The sequence below is a fragment of the Tympanuchus pallidicinctus genome, unplaced genomic scaffold (assembly GCF_026119805.1).
Source record: "Tympanuchus pallidicinctus isolate F22 unplaced genomic scaffold, pur_lepc_1.0 scaffold3, whole genome shotgun sequence".
NCBI classification, from domain to species: domain Eukaryota; kingdom Metazoa; phylum Chordata; class Aves; order Galliformes; family Phasianidae; genus Tympanuchus; species Tympanuchus pallidicinctus.
Window position 1 is genome coordinate 21,887,701 of NW_026294747.1, and position 19,038 is coordinate 21,906,738.

A 19,038-nucleotide genomic window follows, 5' to 3' on the forward strand; every position below is an offset into this window, starting at 1 on the left:
CTTTCCACAGAATATAATCCAAGAACAATACAATGTTAATTCTCTCTATGTTCAACTCCATAAGGATCTTCACTAAGGAGTTGCAGTGAGACAAACGCTGAGAAACATTTTTCTTCAGTACAATGTGGTGAAGTGGAGGAACTGAAATTATCCACTTCTGTACAGGCTAAGGACTTAAAATGTGTGTTGCTTTGTGAACAGAAGCAGTTCTGGAGTGAACTGAGCATCTGAAAATGCGGCCATGGACTGGTTCCTGGCGTTGGATTATGCTCATCCTCTTTGCTTGGGGAACTTTACTCTTCTATATTGGTGGACACCTGGTACGAGACAGTGAGCACCCAGATCATTCTAGTCGCGAATTGTCCAAGATACTTGCTAAACTTGAACGTTTAAAGCAACAGAATGAAGACTTAAGGCGGATGGCAGAATCTCTCAGGTAGGATCTAAAGATAAAATTATTAAAAAAAAAAAAAAAAAATCAGATCTAAATTTCGTTTTAAGCTTCAAATTTAGCATATTTAAAAACGTGGAAGTATTTGAGCCAGTGCTTTAATGGAAAATGTGCCAAAACATTTAAAGAAGTTAAATAATATTGTGCATGTTGTTTTGCTTTAATTTAAAGTTATTTGTCTGAGTGCTGCTGCCAATATAACAGTTCTGTACATGATTGACTCCTCACTGTTGACTTCAAACAGCTGCAATTGTTGTGATGTTTGAACCAATTAGAAAAGCTAGTGACTTTTGTACATTTGTGTGAAGTGACTGAAAGCTTTCATTTTAAAATGGTGAAAATTTGTACACCTTGTTGAAGGTATGTGTGAACTTGTTGAAGATGAACTGCTTATCACTAATTTTTTTCTTTACTTTGCTGCTAAACCAGTAATGGTACTTGTAGAATCATTTTTCTTTTCCTTATTATTTGTTGCATTATGAATTGGAACTATTACAGTTCAAAATGTTTTCTTTCATCTTTTCAGACAGAGTGCTCTTGATATAGGTATCTCTTCTTATATCTCTGCATTGTTTTCCCAAAAACTTGTAAAAGGAAGAACTTATTAGGGTAGATGTGATGCCACACTCAGATTGCATCTAGATGGCATGAACATCGCTGCACACAACCTTAAAAGCTTTACTTAATTGCGGGGACAAGTGTGGAGGCATAACTCAGTACAAAATTTTAGGGAATGGGAGAGTGGTATTTAAAACATGTATAATGACTCAGTAATCTGAATTCATTTACTTTTCCATCACAATCACATTCAGGCACCAAAGCATATGCAGAAGTGCTCTTGATAGCTGGCAATAAATTCAGGGCCTTCAGCAATTAATTCAAGCTTGTCAGCAAACATTCTGTCTTGGAAATGTTTGTTTCTTCCTGGATGAGCAGGATATCTGGAGCCTAAAAACAGAGTCTTAACATGCCACAAGCTTTGAGGAGGTACACTGTACTTTGCTAGGGTTGATAATATAAGATCCATTGCAAGGTCAAAGTGCTAATTAGAAAATAATTCAATGGCAGTGTTTTTTTGTAAATAAGTTCCTGACTTATTTTCAAAATGTAAATATGTCTACGTAACATGTAGAGTAAACACATAGTTTACTCTGATTTGTATCAATAAAACAATTTGTTTATTTCTAGTCTAGGCGTGTTAGAGTAGAACATTCCTTCTCGGTACTTCAGATAATTGCTGCAAATTTCTGGACTTAGACTGGATGATCAACTAGGATCATAACTGGATTCAAATCAGTATTTATATGAATATGTTACTGAGATATTTCTGAGACCTTTTGTCCTTGTGATTTTATGTAACTATAGAAGAATTTGAAATTCCTGCACTAGAAAATCTAAAATGACTTTAAAGGCCTATTTGATTAGCAGCACACTTACATGTACCTGGGACTGGAAGATACAGTTTTTTGAAGGAAGTGATCTGAGATTGGTGAAGCAGTAGACTTTGAGGGAAGTGACGTAAGACAGTATAAAGGCTTTCCATTATTTTTGTTGAACAAAGTCCACAGTGTTTTTGTAGAAAATTCACAAATGTGTTTGAAAGATGTTTACTGTTCAACCCGCATCATTTATTAATCATAAGTGTGATAAAGGATTTCAGTATCTCATTTGTATGTTGACCAGATAGAGCAAGTGATGGTAAAAATAACTGGTGGCTTTAAAATAGCCTGTTCACAGTTTTAGAGTGACGTGGCTACTTAACAGGAGGCAGTAGCCAACAGTCAGTGGTTTGAGTTTGTATCCTGCAAGAGATTAGTGCTGCTGTAAACATATATCAAAGAAACAAAATTGCCTCAACTTCAGAAAATAAATTAGAGGATTGCTGTTGCTCTAGATGTGGAATATATTGCATCATGAAACAGGGTTAAGTATACTCACAAACTTAAACATGTTTCAATATTAATTCCAACTTGAGGTCATTGGGAATTTAAACTTAACGGGAGTGCCTAGCTGGAAAATTGCAGTAATAAACATCTGATTAACTTCACTAGTAAACATATTTTGACATAATTAGATAAAATTTGTGGGTGGAGAAGATGCCTCAAGTTAACTTATCTCAGTGGGCAAAGAAGCTTTGTGAATGGCAGAAAACTACCATAGTATTCAGCTCTGCCATTAATATCAGATAGCTTGGCAACGAGGAAAGGAACAACAAGAGGATATGATTACAAGAACTGTGTAGCTAGAAGTCATCGAACCGATTTCTGAAATTAGAGAAAACTGGTATCTGATCTTTAATTGCTTGGAATCCTTAGTTATATAGTAAAATATGTTTAAAACCAGTACGTTTTGATTGCCCAGTATATCTTATCAAAGTGGGTTCCTGTGGCTTCTTTGACTTCATCTTCACTTGATAAAAAAGCTCAACGATATGAGATGGTTGAAACTAAGTCAGACTGTGCTTAGTTACATTTAATTGTCCATGAAGCCAAGTATATGGCAACAAGAAGTGATCTTTCCAATGCTGTATTGCTACCAATTGATGTATCAGCCTCCCATCCCCACAACCAAGAAAAAAGACCGTATGAGCAGCTTAAGCATATGCAAAACCAAGTACATGAAAGCTGTTAATTGTCATATCCATGACAAAGCTTTGTTTGGCCCTTTTTTGCTTTATGATACTTAAAACACAAAAACGTGTTTAACCCTTGGTTGGTTTTCTTCTCTGGAGGGTGTGTGGAATGGGTGGGGAGTAGAATTAGGGTTTAGGTCAGTGAGAAGTCTTTGTTTTGTTGGGTTTTTTTTCTAAAATATTTGTGTTTGATTTCACATTATGTTCTCATCATTTTTATGTCTGTATTTTACTGCATATATCGTTTTGGAATGGTTTATATTTTTATAACATTTTTTTGTGAGTTTATGTGAGATACTTTAAAAAAAAAAAAAAAAAAGTACCTTGACCATGCAATGGTGTGACTTGGAACTGTCTTATATTTTTGAAAATTGCCTGAATTTAAAGTTTTCCTTTATGAATGTAGTGCACTTTGGTATTGCACTTCTGATGACTTCAGGTATCATTTCCTTTTTACAGAGAATTAGGAAAACCTTAAGTGAGAAATGACTAGCTTTTTCTTTTGTCACTATGATCCCATGTGAAAACTTTACTTGTTGGCTATAAATAGGCACAGATCTATACTAGTATTGCCAAAGAGAAATGAAATTAAAGGTGTTTTGTATTGCCCGAGCTTTAGAAATTATGTGCGTGATTATCGTTGTATAAAGAGTTTTGGAGAATTACCACAATCCTTACATATTTATAAACAGTATTGGTATGAGCAAATCTGGGCTTATTTTAGAAGTAGCCTACATTTCATCTGTACAAAATAGAAATAACATGAAATTCTTTTATACATTTTACTGTTCTATTTCCAGTAGAATTGAAAGAGCTTTTTCAAGAACACGTTATAGATGTCATGGGTCTTGCAACAAGAAGAGAAATCTTCAGTACAATTTTTGTTATTACTTGTGCAAAACATGCTAGAATGTAGAATAAATCACAGTATTGCATAATTTTTCATTGTTAGCCTGCATTGCAATTTTGCCTGAAGTTTGAATTTACTAGTACATTTACAATATGATTGCTGAAAGCTGTCATTGTTGTATATAAATGACATAAGGCCTTCAGGAGGAGGGGAGCTTAAAGTGGTTACTTTTACAATTTCTGATTTTTGTGAATGGAAGCTGGAAAAGGTGTTTGTATGCCATCATCTGTACCCTAGACTTCATTTGAAAGTGTATTAATGGTTCAGAGTACTCATGTACTCCTTTGTAAGTTGCTGAGAAGATGTTTGCAGTTCTGTCTTTTGTTGTTAGTGGCACCCTTTCCTGGCATATTTGCATGACGTTATAGGAACCATCATCTTCAGAAAACAGATGATCTTGTTAAATGTGGTCATGTTGTGTCCGTTTTACTAATATGTCACAGTTCCCTAAAGTCTACTAAACATTACATAATGTAGAACCTGTAATTGTTTTAATAAATACAATAACCTATTTCTTATTTGAATAGGACCAAGTGTTACAAAGTGGAGCAGGAGTGAAAAAGGGCTAAATGTAATCAAACAAATAAAACTAAGAACCAGTTATTCTAGATATTATTTTTGTATTTCTGAGTATAGCTTCGGAGCAAAGAGATAGTACTTTCATTTTGGAAGAGCACTGTAAGTGCTGTAATGCAGTTGAAGCTGAGGGTGAACAGAATCCAACCCCGGTATCAATTGATTATATGCAAATTTAATTATTAGAATACTTCTCTCCATTTTTCTGAGCAGTTTTTTGGATGCCGAAAGCCTGCAGAACCTAATAAGGGCTGAAAGGGAATTGGATGCAAAAATATTTTTGATGCAATGTAAAATATTATTTTAAAACATTATTTTCTATTAGATGCATTTAAATGATGTAAAATCGAGGCTGAGATGATCTCACAGGGCCAAGGTGTGAGGAGGAAAATCATTGAGGTATATGCTGTGAATTTCTGCTCTTTATTGTTTTTTTTTTTCAATAATGAATTAAGGAAAGGGGCACATCTTCAGTGGGTGTAAATCAGCACTGCTGATTTAAATTGGCTAGGAATTCTCACTGGAGGTAAGCTTTAGTATTTCCTTTCAGTTTTATTTACTAGGGCGGTTTTATCTTAGAAGTGTGAAGTAACAAATTCCTTCTGTTTGTTTGTACTCACTAATAATCAATAAAGAAAAGACAATCCTAATGTAGATTAAGTTATTTGTGAACCTTCCAGCACTATACAAAGAGCTCAGAAAGGGGAAAGGAAAGAATGAGAAAATATTTGTATGGGAACTGTTAAGTCATGGCCTGAGCCTCTGATGGAGCACCTGGTGATGAGGCATCGCCAGCCCTGGGAGCACAAGTGCAAACAATTCAGCTCCCTTACCTCATTTTAGGACTGGCAGCTGACACAGAAGGATCTCTACTTGGAGATTCTCTCGTGAGGGAGCTTCCAGTAAGCTGTGATCCTCAGAAAGGGGTAAACTACTCTTTCTTTATGACCAAATCGTGATCACTGACTTTCTTAAGTGATCTGAAACTGATTAAAAGCAACTGTATCTGCTGCTGCCTATCCTTACAGTATTTGTGTGAGCTTTTGACATCTAACAGTTTTCCTTTTGGCTGTTTCCCTAATTATTGTAAACTTTTAAATACATTGATTGGAAATTGGACAATGTTAGCATATATTTACAATTTCTGGTTAAAATTTGTTTATAATATTTTAACAATTTGGCAGTTAATGGAATGTTGCTTTGTTACATTTTTTAGTTCTTTCTGCTTTTGGAGATTCAGGTTACAGATGGTTAATTTACCATCCATCTATATTACAAGAATTTAAAAAATGGTATCAGTGATATGTGTGGTGGGGGTTACACTTAATTCTTATTTTTTCTCAGAGTGCAGCTCGATTTATTAAACAAGTTACGAAGCAGAAACTGCTTTTCTGTATAACCTAATGTTTGTGATGTTTAAAGTTCTACAGTAATATATTTATGAGTTCATTATATAAAAGAGTGATATTTATGTTAAACCGGTAAGAAACAGCATGTGGATATAACAACTTGTAAGTACTGAGGCAAATGCTTAAAATAAAACTACTGTTTGATGTATTATCATGGCTGACTGTGTGAATGGGTTATAAATCTATTTATTTTGTATTTATAACTTAATTTACAATGTTATAGCAATAAATGAAGGTTGTGTGCTAGATGCTTACTGACATTTTCATCATAGTTGACATGAATGATCATCATTCAGATAAACTTGTTTTAAATTCACTTCTTAAATTTTAAGGAGCAAGTCAGTTGTCAGGGCTCACTTTGGTATGGAAACCTACATATAACTTTTTTCAATGAGAAATCTTATCTGTAAGTATGTGTTATTCATAGGATTGTCTGCATCTGAAGCTATCTGAATAAATACTGTGAAAGTAGTTAAAGATTGCGAACACTTTTCCCTCAAATATTACCTTATCTTCAACTCAAGGATGTACTTGTAGAAGGCATTAACAAAAAAGCTGTGCTAATTACTGAGGAGAAACTTTTCTTTAATTCTAAGATAGGAGGAAGACAGTAGATCCAAGTCTAACAAAGTAACAGATTAAGGAAAAAAAGTTATCTTTGTTATCCTAAAGTGGTGTAATTTTAAAAATCCAAAGAAGTAGTTAAGGATAATCCCTTCCTACCTCCATCATTGCTCTTTTTATCTTGCATGTAAACATTTTCCCTGCGCTGTGTCAGAGCAAGTTGAGTTTTAAATGGCATGTGCTCCTCTTTTTTTAAAGTCTTGGTTGTATCAGATGGTAACAGTTATTGTGCTTCATTCATATTATCCATCCTTCTGTAGGATTTAATTGCTACCTTAGCAGACTGAATTTAAGTTTGGAGGGTTTGTAGGCTGTCTGAAGATTTCCAACGATAACACAGTTATATCACATACCTTACTTCACAAGTTCTACTCTTATGGAATGTGACTTGTACAAAATAAGCTGCTCTATTTTTCCTTGAAAACTTACAGTAATTCTATGGTGAGTTCTCCTGTCATAGTCTAAACTGTGATACCAAACAGATGGATTACAAGCACGTTTCAATCTTGTGGTTATAAAACCTGCTGTAGGAGCTGAAATTCATTTCAGTGTAGTTTTTTTTAATGTTGGTTTGCACAGGGTAATGCCATGTGTTGGTACAGTATTGTACTATGCATTTGTCAGAGAATCAAACTCACGAATATGTGGTCTTTGCTTATTTATACAGGAGGAGGATGTTTTGTGAGTACATTTAAGCTTAGAATATTTTCTATGGTTTTGCTACGTTCGCTCTCTCAACATGCAACAAAACAAATGAGCAGTTATTGATCACTCCTTTCTATTTACCATGGTGGAATGAATGGCAAGAATTTTAATAGGCAGACAAAATATCTCACGCTAATTTCATTATCCCTAAATTGCTTCTAATATGGAGTTTTAAGACTAGAATTTTTTACTAAATTTCAATCAGTCCACATAACCTTCTTTTACCTTTTTCTTCCCTCTCTCAGGTGAAATCAAAAAAGGAGGGTCGGGTCTTAATGTAGTGCTTCATGTAATACACTTTTCTCAAATGCATATTGAGTATTTACGCCTTTCAAATGTTTAGTTGCAAATGGACTTTATCATCTCCTAAATTTATGTTACTGTTTCATTATCCAGATCTGAGAGACATTGAGTTTAATGACAGCCTTCTGAAGATTCTACTGAGATGTAATTTCAGTTCTAGGGTGATGATAAATCCTTCTAGCCTCCATTTTCTCTGTGCAAGAGGCATCATTAGTCTGGCAGAAGATCTTTCATTGTCTTGAAACTATGTATGTATGTGTGGAGAGAGTATCTCATTATGATCACACACTGTTTGGTGATAATGAGGAATCATCTTTGTGTTCTCCAAGGTTGTATTCTTTATTATTTTAGGGATTTTCTTTCTTCTTTTCCTATTCAGGGTCATCTTTTACAAAAGTTTTGTAAAAAATGGAGTAATTTTTAATGCTCAGATTCACCAGAAGTTTCATTTCTGCGTAGTTAAAAAGGGTTTTTATTTTCCCTCAATTTTTAATTCATGAAGCACATAGACGATATCATCTAACTTCTATTCTTCAACAGTTTCAGTTTGTTAATTTGTTGATTCAATTTCAGATGATAAGCAAACCTCTGTAATACTCTAAGGGCTGTTAGGCTGACTCACAGGTTTCAGGATCTGTATTTCCATATTTCTCTTGCGCTTACACACCAGAGATTTCACAAATGGATGTTGTGTTTGCTAGTGTTGCTTTAGGTCACCAGTCACTGAGATAAGTGCAGTCATGAAAAATTTTCAAAACAGTGCATTTAAGAAGCTAGGATCTTGTGCTGAATCTTAAAAAAACAAAAACAAAACAAAAAAAACCACATTGAAATCATATTTATATATGTAGGACAATTAATTCAAAAGTGGAATTGCTATGGCAGAGTCCTGGCTCTCTAGAAATATGTAGCCAGCATTCAAGAGCTCAATGTACTTTTCGTAAAAAATAAAATGTAGTCAGAACTTGAATCTTCTAAAGGCACATCCCTGAATTAGCCTTTGCTTGTGTGCCTGTCAGTCCAGTAAATGGCTTTGGTTATTCCTATCAGAAAGGGAGTTAAGCTGCTGCAAATACTGATTTCCTAAGAAGGACCTTGGGTTGATATTGTATCTGAAGGAAAGTCTTGTAAACAGCATAGTGTAATGCAAGGTTGAATCTATGTGCTGCAGGTATGCTATGCATTGTTCTATTTTATGTCTTTGAGGTTTCAATATCTTTATGTTTATATATTTGATTTTTTCTAGTTAAAGAGAAAAATAAAAGCCAAGAACAGTAAACTAACATGAAACAAAAGTCAGAGGAGAGATGAATTATCACACAAAATTTAGTAAATGTAACTTGTTTATAAATCATATTTCTTTATTTTGTATGTCCTAGGATACCAGATGGACCCATTGATCAGGGACCAGCTGCAGGAAAAGTACATGCTTTAGAGGAGCAACTTTTAAAGGCCAAAGAGCAGATAGAAAACTATAAGAAGCAGACAGGAGATGGTTAGTAGATAAGTTCTCTTTTACTTCTGAAATTTATTTTGGTATTCCATGTCACAAATATTTTAGTTTTCTAACAATGGCTGATGTGTTTTTTTTCTTTTTTTTCCTCTCTGATTTTAATAGGAGGCCTTGGAAAAGACCATGAAATACTAAGAAGAAGGATTGAAAATGGGGCTAAAGAACTTTGGTTTTTCCTCCAGAGTGAATTAAAGAAGTTAAAAAATTTAGAAGGAAGTGAACTGCAGAGGCGCATAGATGAATTTCTGTCTGATTTGGGGCATCAGGAAAGGTATTTTTATTAGCTGCTTTTGCATTTATAGTGGAAGGACTATGGATTGGTTTAAATAAAATACTGATGTACTGCTTAAAAATTTATTTGGATAAGTTTCTGGTATTTGGGCTAAAATAGCATGTCTGATGCATGAAAACAAAATTATAATTTAGTGGGGGGTGTAAATTATATATTCAGTTTATGTTACTACAGCTTACAGTGTGACTCTTTAGCTTTGGTTTTTAATTGAAAGACCTGGGCCTCAGATGCCAGTTGTTGCTTTTCACTTGCATCTATGCATGTGCATGTATGCTGTTTTGGTTTAACCCCAGCAGGCAGGTATCTCAGCACCGTACAGCCTCTTGCTCATTCTGCCAAGGTGGAATGTAGAGAATTGGAAAGATAAAAGTGTAAGAACTTGCAGGATAAAAGTTTTCTAGGTAAAGCAAAAGCTGTGAGTGCAAGCAAGTGAAGCAAGGAATTAATTCACTACTTCCTCTCTGATGTTCAGACACTTGCAGGAAAATCAGGTGTGGCACATGCAGCAGTTTGTTGGAAAGACAAACCTTATCACTCTGAACATCCCACCTCCTTCTTCACCCCAGCTTTTATTGCTGACTCCATATGATATGGAATGTCTTTGAGTCTGAGTCAGAAGTCCTAGTTGTGTCCCCTCCCAGCTCCTTGTGTATCCCCAGCTTTCTCATTGGCAGGGTAGCACAAGAAGTAGAAAAGTCCATAACTCTGTGTAAGCACTACTCTGTAACAACTGAAACCTCTGTATGTTACCACTGCTATTTTCATCAGAAATCCAAATCACGGTGTCATAAATTACATTGCTCATTCGATCATTACGTAATTGTAATTAATTTAAAATTGTGTAAGGTCATTATTTCAGGATTAATTATCATTCTGAAGTCATTTTTCCCCCACCTTAAAAGCTTAATGGAGAATATATTAGAAATTACCTTTATTAAAGTTTTCATTATTATGTTGTTGATATTCTGGCCTCCATATTGTTGAAATACTATTTGTAGTATACTAAAATTTGCTATGAGTTTTGTTCATCCTCAACAAAATTAATTCATAAGTGTTACAAATTCAGTGAAACCTCTGTAAACCTATTATATTTAAAATGTTATCTTTCCAACAGGATTACAGTGGCAATTTCTGTCTTGTTAGTAAACAGTCAGAAGAAAATTTTGGAGTTAATTAAATATACTACCTTAAGCAAGTATCTCTCCCCAAAAAGCTGAGAAACCTGCATGTTTGAACATCAGTAGTAAAGCATGAGCCTTTGAAAATATTACTGTAGTAGAAGGAAAACCTGGTAAGAAACTTTTGGAAGTCATGTAAAATAATATTTAAAACCAATAGTTTAAAAATAATGCTTTTGATTATTAGTCTGGGCAAAGACTTCAGTTGATTTAATTCTGTAATTTAATCTTTCAAACACTAAAATGTCACAGATTGATGGTGCTTAAAGTGAGAAGGGACCATTCAATTATCTGGAGTTATTATCTATATAAAATAGGTCATTACGTTTCATCCAATTATTTCTCTGCTGAGTGCAATAATGTATGTTTGAGATAAAAGAAGTGCTTGGTTAAAGCATAATTTTTTGAAAGATCTCAGGTCTTCAGTTAAACAGTCAACAAACAAATAAGCTACTAATTCCTTAGGCAGTTTGTTTCAGTAGTTAACTCAGAAATATTTATTTTCTTCCAGAGTTATTTTCTTTTTGACTTCTTAGACTTCAAGCCATTGACTCTGACATACCTTTTAAACTGTGTGCCAAAACTGGAACAAATAGTATAATGTCAGACTTACTGAGATCTGTCATAGAGACCAAATAACTTCTGTACATGCTACTGCTGTGTTTATATACCTTAGCTGACTTTAGGCTGTGACGACAGTTGAATCTTGAATCGTGATGTGATTTGATGGCAGAATACTTTTATGTCCCTCCATTACAGTTAGAAAGATTGACGTGTTGGAAACGCAATAGAGGAGCATAACAGCAAAGGGACTAGCACTGATGAAATGGTGTTACAAGAGAAAGGAAAGGTGCTCACCCATCTCTGAAGATCTGGGCTTGCAGGAAAGATACCACAAGGGAGGGATGGATCTTCAACCATGAATCCTTCCCTAGTGGCAGTCAGCCCTTAAATGGGGTCTAAGAGGGGTGCAGCCAGGCTCCACCTCTTCTGGTTATGCAGGAATTGCCTTCATCTGTGCTCCTAGAGCTGACTGGGTTGTTTCCCCAGTGCTCAATCAGTGAGTGGTTCAGGCTACGACTTGACAGTTACCATACGCCCTGCCTCCCAGCATGAGTTGTTTTCTTAGTCCTTTCTTTCCAACACCAATGACTGCTAGTTCATTAAACCAATGTGCAAGTTACCTGTATTTTTGTCTGACAGCCTTATCTTCATTTCTGTCTTTACTTAAGGATGTGAAGAAGCACATACTTCTTACGCTAAATATTGAAAATGTGCATTGTAGACCTCTGAAATTTATTAGATGAATCCTCCTATGGAATCACAGAATGGTTTGGGTTGGAAGGGATCTTTAAGATCACCTGGTTCCAGCCCCCTGCTATGGGTAGGGACACCTTCCTCTGTCCAGGTTGCTCAAAGCCCATCCAGCCTGATCTTTAATGCTTCCAGGGAGGGGGCATCCGCAACCTGACTGGGCAACCTGTTCCACTGTCTCACTATCCTCACAGTAAAGAATTTCTTCTGATATCTAGTCTAAATCTACCCTGTTCCTGTTCCCTTCATCTTGTCACTACATGTGCTTATAAAAAGTTCCTCCCCAGCTTTTCTGTAGGCCCCCTTCAGGTATTGGAAGTCTGTTATAAAGCTCTTCTCCAAGCTGAAGAACCCAAGCTCTCTCAACCTGTCCTCATAGGGGAGGTGCTTCAGCCCTCTGATCATCTTCGTGGCCCTTCTCTGGACCTGCTCCAACTACTCCATGTCCTTCTCTTCTTGGGGTCTCCAGAGCTGGACACAGTACTCCAGATGGGGTCTCTTGAGAGCAGAGTAGAAGGGCAGAATAACCTCCCTCAACCTGTTGGTTGCTCTTGTCTTGATGCAACTGATTATGTGATTGGCTTTCTGGGCTGTAAGTGCATGTTGCGAGCTCATGTTGGATCTCCCATAAGCAGCACTCCCAAATCCTTCTGCAGTCTGCTCTCAAGCCATTACTTGCCCAATCAGTATCTGTGCTTGAGATTGCACCAGCTAAGATGTAGGCTCACTTGGCCTGAGTGAGCTTAGTGAGATTACAAAGGCCCGCCTCTCAAGCCTGTCCAGGTCCTTCTGGATAGCATCCTTCCCTATAGCATGTCAGGTGCATTACTCAACTTGAAAGTCTGAAAACATTGTAGTACTGGAAGAAGTCTGTAAGATACAATCAATAACAATTGTGCTTCTTCTAAAAAAAAAAGAAATTTATTGTAAAAGTAGTCTTAAATTATTTTTCAAAAGCAAAATATCATGATGCCTGTTGAGTCTTAGAAGCAAATCTGTGCAGGCATTTTATATGGTGAGGTCTTGAAAGAAGACTGAAGTTTTTAGGCAAAAATTGAAAACCGAGAAATTAGTGGCTAGTTTTGTTTTTTAAGAAACTGTGGAGTGATATTTCAAAATATGAAAACAAAAAGAAACAACGTAAGAGAAGACATTCAAAAATGTTTGGCTGTATTCAGCCTGTGTACTCTGTATTTGCAATGTTGACTTCGGGTACTGTAAAGATCTTGTGTTGCAGGGTGCTCTTTTTTGTTGCCTCTAGTTCATAGTACGTTTGTTCTTTCACCTTTAAGGTCTGCTTCTTTCGTGTCAGTCTTTCTCAATAAGCTACAAGATGACTCCTAGCCTTCCCATGAGCAGCCTTTGGCCTGTGAGACACTGCTGTCTCTGGGATTTTCTTTTCCCTTAGGATATATAGTAGCCACCTAGACTGTTCTTTCCTACATGCAGTCTGACCTCTTCCCTGAAAATAAGCATAACTTTAGAATGAGCCAATAAAATGCTGTCATTCACTCTGAGAATCACAGGATTTTGGGTGTTTTGGTTGTTGACATGTTTTTCTCTTTTGGAAGTATGTGTGGACTTGTTGATTTGTTTTGGAATTTAAGAAGTTGCTGAGTGTCCTTTTGTTGACTGAAGTAATGAAGAATGGTTGAAGTATCTTAACTAAATGAAATTTCTTATGTTAAGTTGGCATTATATGTACACACAGACTTGAACATTTCTAATCTAAATTATAGTATGAGAAAAATATTATTGTTAATTTTAAGTACTTACAGCAGTATCTAATTTCTTTGTTATGGGGGAAGCTGACGTATGGGTAAGAAATGTTGAAGTGACAAGACAGCTATTGAAGCAAAGTAGCTATTTTCCTTATGAACAAGGTCTTGTGTAATATGTAAGACTTGTTTCTGTAGAGATGACAGACTTCAAGACAGTTTCTGTGACTCAAGCTAAGTAGTATTGGAGTTCCTTGTTGACCTTAATGCAAATGGACTATTACTAACACGATAGTGCTTCTACTGTCTGATGTCTAATCATTATTTCTTAGTTGTGTCCTTGGATTGTGAAGATTTTCTCTGCGAGGGTGCTGGTCTTGGCAGATGTCTTAGTCCAGTATTTCATCACTACTTCTATTGAAGGAACAATATAGTCTGTTGCAAGTATATTATAGTTGCTAGAGGGAAGACAGTCTTTGAGATCAGCTTCATTTAACAGTGGAAAGGCTGTTTGATGTAGAGTTAATGTAAAAGAACAGGTTAAACTACTAGTTGTTGTGATTGTATCCTATGTTAGCATTCTGTTGTTTGCGAAGTAGTTTTGTTACCCATGTTTTATTCCTTCTCTTCCCCTTGAGCTGTTATCATGGCTTTTGTGGTAGCTGACCAAACTTTGATGAGTAGTATTTGGCATCCTTTCAATTTGGTGACTAATATATATATATATTTTTGTCCTCTGAGTTTTTATTGAACTACAGTCTCTAACATGCTGATACGTGTGATTTTTGTCATGTGACTAGGATAAATATCTAGCTTTAAAATGTCTTAATCTATTTTTTGATTTTTTTTGAGACAGATGAAACATTGATCCAGATTCTTTGATTCTTTACACATTCTATTTTCTAGGAGCTAAATACTTTTAGAGCGCCTCCGAAATTTGAATTTGTGTTAGAAAGCAAAAATAGCAACAACCCATTTATGCTGTTAGTTAGAAATACAATGAAAAAACAAATGTGACTTAATAAATATCTGCAACTCCAGTATCTGAAATCTTTGTCGTCTTAGCCCCTACAGTATCCTCTAATAGTCCTGTTCGGATTCATCTTTTGTCTGTGTTTTCCTATCTTGCGCCTGATCACTGGTCTATTAGCTCCCAGTATGGAGACTAACCCTGGTCATGGGTCTTTGTCCATATTTTTTATAAGTCTGTATTATTAAGCCAAAGTGATGGTCTCTCATGCTCAAATGAACACAGCAGCTGTAAACTGAAGCATGCATGTTTCCCAGCAAGAAAATCAAAGGAAGTCTCTGTAACTCCAAGTGGTTAAATGCTGGGACATGTTTAACTGTGACAGCTGTGTCATGATTTGTGTTATAACACCCGTGAATTTTTTGGTCCCTGGTTTACTTCACAGTTTTATAGGAGTAAATATATGTATACATAAAAGATTCTGGACTTGTTCCGATACCTCTTTCATGAGATCATAAGGTTAGGTTTTGTGGTCACAAGACAGTATTTACTTTCTGTGGGTTCCACTATGTTCAAAGAGCATCTTCTCTAGTGTCCGTGAGAATGATTCAGGATGTTTTTTCATTTATAGCCCATTTCCTATGTAACACTACAATTATTTATGGTTATGGAACATATGCTAAATGGAGAACAGTGTCTTTCTTGATTGCTGTTTGAATTGGGGTTGAATGGGGTTGGATGAAGAAACTTTTTGAGACGATAACTGAAGTAACTTTCATTTTTCTTTTATTTCATTTAATACTCTTGTGTTGTAATATTACATTTGTTTTCAATTGTTGTTTATAGGTCAATAATGACAGACTTGTACTACCTCAGTCAAACAGATGGAGCAGGAGATTGGCGAGAAAAAGAGGCCAAAGATCTAACAGATCTGGTGCAGAGGAGAATAACTTACTTACAGGTAAAAAGAGAATGCTTTTTAAATGAAGGGAAACATTAAGAATTCTTTTGGTAGAGCACTTAACTATATCTTTGTAATGAAATAATTGCACTACAGTTTGAAGTGAATGCTTATATATTAATGGAATTCATACAACAGAAATAAGAAAACTTATGTCAAAAACAATTTTGTGTGTGCAGAAGAACAGTATTTCAAGCAAGAGAGTTTAATAAGAAATTGCTGGTTACAGTTCTAATTGTAACTGGGCAGAAGTGTATCAGATCTATGAGAAGCAATAGACTTCTAAATGGAACATTCAAATATGTGTCATCTATCTCTCTCAGATTTTTATCCTTGTTTCTGTGCCTTAAACAAACAAAAAACCTTAAGGTGCAAACTCTTATCCTGCATGCCTATTCTCAATGCTGGGCATAAGGTTTTTGCGTCGTTATGAAGGTTAAAATGCCTATTCTGTAGGGATTGATGATCCCAAACTGAAATGTCTAAGACTGTATTTTGAATGCAAGTTAATGTGTTTTGTAGTAATTATGTTTAAAAATACCTGTGTGGATTTCAGGATTTTGAAGATTGTAGTGCTTAGTATGGAATGTAAAACAGTCCATGGTCTGAAACTGCAGATATGCACCTCCACTAATTATATGACTGTACATAAAAATAAAAAAAAAAAATAAAAAAAGCAACAGTCTCCCTAATTCCAGAAATCAGAAACTTGATGTGGAGCATCCTAGTAAAATTTTTTCTTGCTGAGTAATCATAGTACTGTATGGCATTCTTGCTGGGACATGTTTAACTGTGACAGCTATATAATTTTGGGACATCTCCTTGGGAAATCATTTAGATGAATGATTGTGTATAGTGATGACTGCAGCTTCATTTGGATGATATTATCATAAATTTGATTTAATGAGGCTACTCTTAGTTTGTTCCTTGTAGTCTGAGCAATACTTAGAAAAAACTAGGAGCTTATGTTTAACCAAAAGACAGTCTTTTCAGAGATGTTCATCATCAAGCCATTGAAAAGAACAGGTAAAAGAAGTTTCTTCTGTAAGTTATTACACAAGGGCTTCAATAGTACTGTATATAGTATAATAATGTGTTTTATATATGATAAAGCAAGCAAACAATTAGAAGAGTAGTATTTCATTTTTTTTCACTCTTTTTAAAACGTACCTATTTCAGGAAGTTTGTGATTTTACAGTGCCATCTCCCACTAGCAGAATATTTTTTGCTTTCATTTTGAAAAATTCGAAAATGACATTTTGTTTAACTTTGGAGATTGAAAATGTATGTTAGCTGAAAAACATTACTATAGTAATTGTATCATCAATGAATATACAGATGCTATAATTATGAAATAAACAAGAGAGTTTGGCTAAGCAGGTTATTATACCAAAAAGAGGATAAATAGAGAAAATTTCTGTTGTGTCCCTCATTCTCCCCCCTATGCTGTGAGGGGAAGACAGTATGTAAAAGAACTGTTAAAAGTACCACCATACAGAGAGGGAAATAGAAGATTGTGTTAAGTATGTTTGTGATAACTAAGATGACGTGGACCTTTTCTTGATGTCATTCACTCAACGCTGATATTTTCACTAAAATTTGAGTGAGGTTCTCTCCTCTAGAAGACTGTAACATCAAGGAATAAAGAATTTAGTGAAATGCAGAAATCCACACCTTTCTCAGTGAGCATTATATTGTTTATGAGGTTGCCTGCAGCAGAGTGCTTGACTATTCTGCTTTTAACTGTCTTGATTCAATGGACGATAGTACATTTCCTTAAGCTTTGAACAGTACAAATAACAGTTGTTTTTCTTACAATAGAAGGTTAAATATCAGTGTTTACTTTTTCTAATTTGTGATATGTTTTGGTGACTAACTGCCCACTTGAAAACAGTGGAAGATTATGAGGCATTGAAGCATCACTTTTGACATTTTTTCTGTTTGATCCTGCTGACTCTGTAAATATGCTATAAAAAAAAACTGTGGGTTCTTTGAGTGCTGAGAGAAGTGAAAAATGGGAGCCAGGAAATAGTCCTAAGACTATTTTTACTTAAACAATGGCAGGGAATGTTCCCAGGCACTGGAACATAGTATTCTGTATTCTTATTAAGTTATTAGAACAGTTCCTGGCATGCTTTTGACTCCTATTAAGTAGTTTTCTCCCAAACAGTTCTTTGGCTGTGATTGAGAGTTAGCGCCATACAATTTTATTATATCTACCCTGTTTTAAGAGGTTTAGAGAGTTTGATAACAAGAGCAATCTATTTTGCACCAGTCAGACTATTAGGTACGTTTGGATTCATAGTATAGATGTAGTCTATGCATTTCAAATTATCATACTTCTGATAATTTTGATGGTGGCCAACGTTGACTGTGAGCCAGCAGTGTGCCCTCATGGACAAGAGGTCCAATGGAATCCTGGTGCTCATTAAAAAGAGTGTTGCCAGCGGGTTGAGGGAGATTGTTTTTCCCCCTTCTTTACTGCCCTTGTGAGACCATGTCTGAGTACTGTGTCCATTTGTGAGTTCAAGAATGACAGGGAACTTCTAGGGAGAGTCCAGTGAAGAGCTAAAAAGGTGACTGGGGCCTGGAGCATCTCCCTTGTGAGAAAAGGCTAAGAGACCTGGGACTGGTCAGCCTGGAGAAGACTGAGAGGGGATCTTATAAAAGTCTGAGGGATGAGTGTCAAGTGAACAGGCTTAGCAAGGGGCCAGGCTTAGCAACAGAGCAAGGGGCAACAGGCACAAGCTCGAACACAGAAAGTTTCATCTGCACGTGAGGAATTTTTTTTTTTTTTTTACTTTAAGAGTGACAGAGCACTGGAACAGGCTGCCCAGGGAGGTTGTGGAGTCTCCTTCTCTGAAGGTATTCAAAACCCACTTGGATGCTTTCCCGTGTAACTACTAGACAACCTGCTTTAGAAGGAGAGTGGGACTTCACAATCTTGAGGTCCTTTCCAACCCCTGTGATTCTGTGATTTTAGTTGATTTTTTACTGCTACTGTTGTATGCCAATAATCTGAAGTGAAAATACAACAAACTCTAGTTTTGGATCTACATTACAATAGGAAAGCACTATGGTTTTTCATTGTCCTTCATTGATTTACAAATTCAGTGGACTGCTTTTGTTTTACTCATTTTACTCAGTCATTCATCAGGAATAAGAAACAGTGAATGAACTTGTGGTAGAATTAATGTGCTAGAGACCATTAAAGCTATTCAGTCTTTTGATTTACATAGAACATACGAGACTAGAAACACGATCTGTTCTGTTCTCACCATTCTTGCTGGTGATTCCATTTAAAATATTGCAGTTTGTTTAGGGGAAAAGTAAATACCCATTCAGTGGTGTCTGTTTCCCAATATAGGTATAATTTCCATCAAAACTTTTTCCATGTTTTTCTATCTATTTATACAAATACCTTCCAGGAGTTAGGTCTCTCTCTTGCTTTTTTTTCCTTCTTTTATTGCTGCTATTTTAAT

At 35.7% G+C, this 19,038-nt stretch overlaps 1 protein-coding gene across 3 annotated transcripts in view; it reads left to right on the forward strand.

Moving 5' to 3' along the window:
* Positions 1 to 19,038, forward strand: part of FUT8 (fucosyltransferase 8) — a 122,718-nt gene that overhangs the window by 85,246 nt on the left and 18,434 nt on the right. For 2 of the 3 annotated variants that reach the window (XM_052692824.1, XM_052692823.1), the window contains exons 3-6: positions 11 to 436; positions 8,990 to 9,105; positions 9,229 to 9,394; positions 15,442 to 15,556. In XM_052692824.1, the coding sequence (XP_052548784.1) occupies positions 234 to 436; positions 8,990 to 9,105; positions 9,229 to 9,394; positions 15,442 to 15,556 (600 nt within the window). In that variant the 5' untranslated portion in view covers positions 11 to 233. Of the gene's footprint in view, positions 1 to 10; positions 437 to 7,703; positions 7,859 to 8,989; positions 9,106 to 9,228; positions 9,395 to 15,441; positions 15,557 to 19,038 lie in introns of those variants that run through there. The other variant, XM_052692825.1, reaches the window with a different exon arrangement.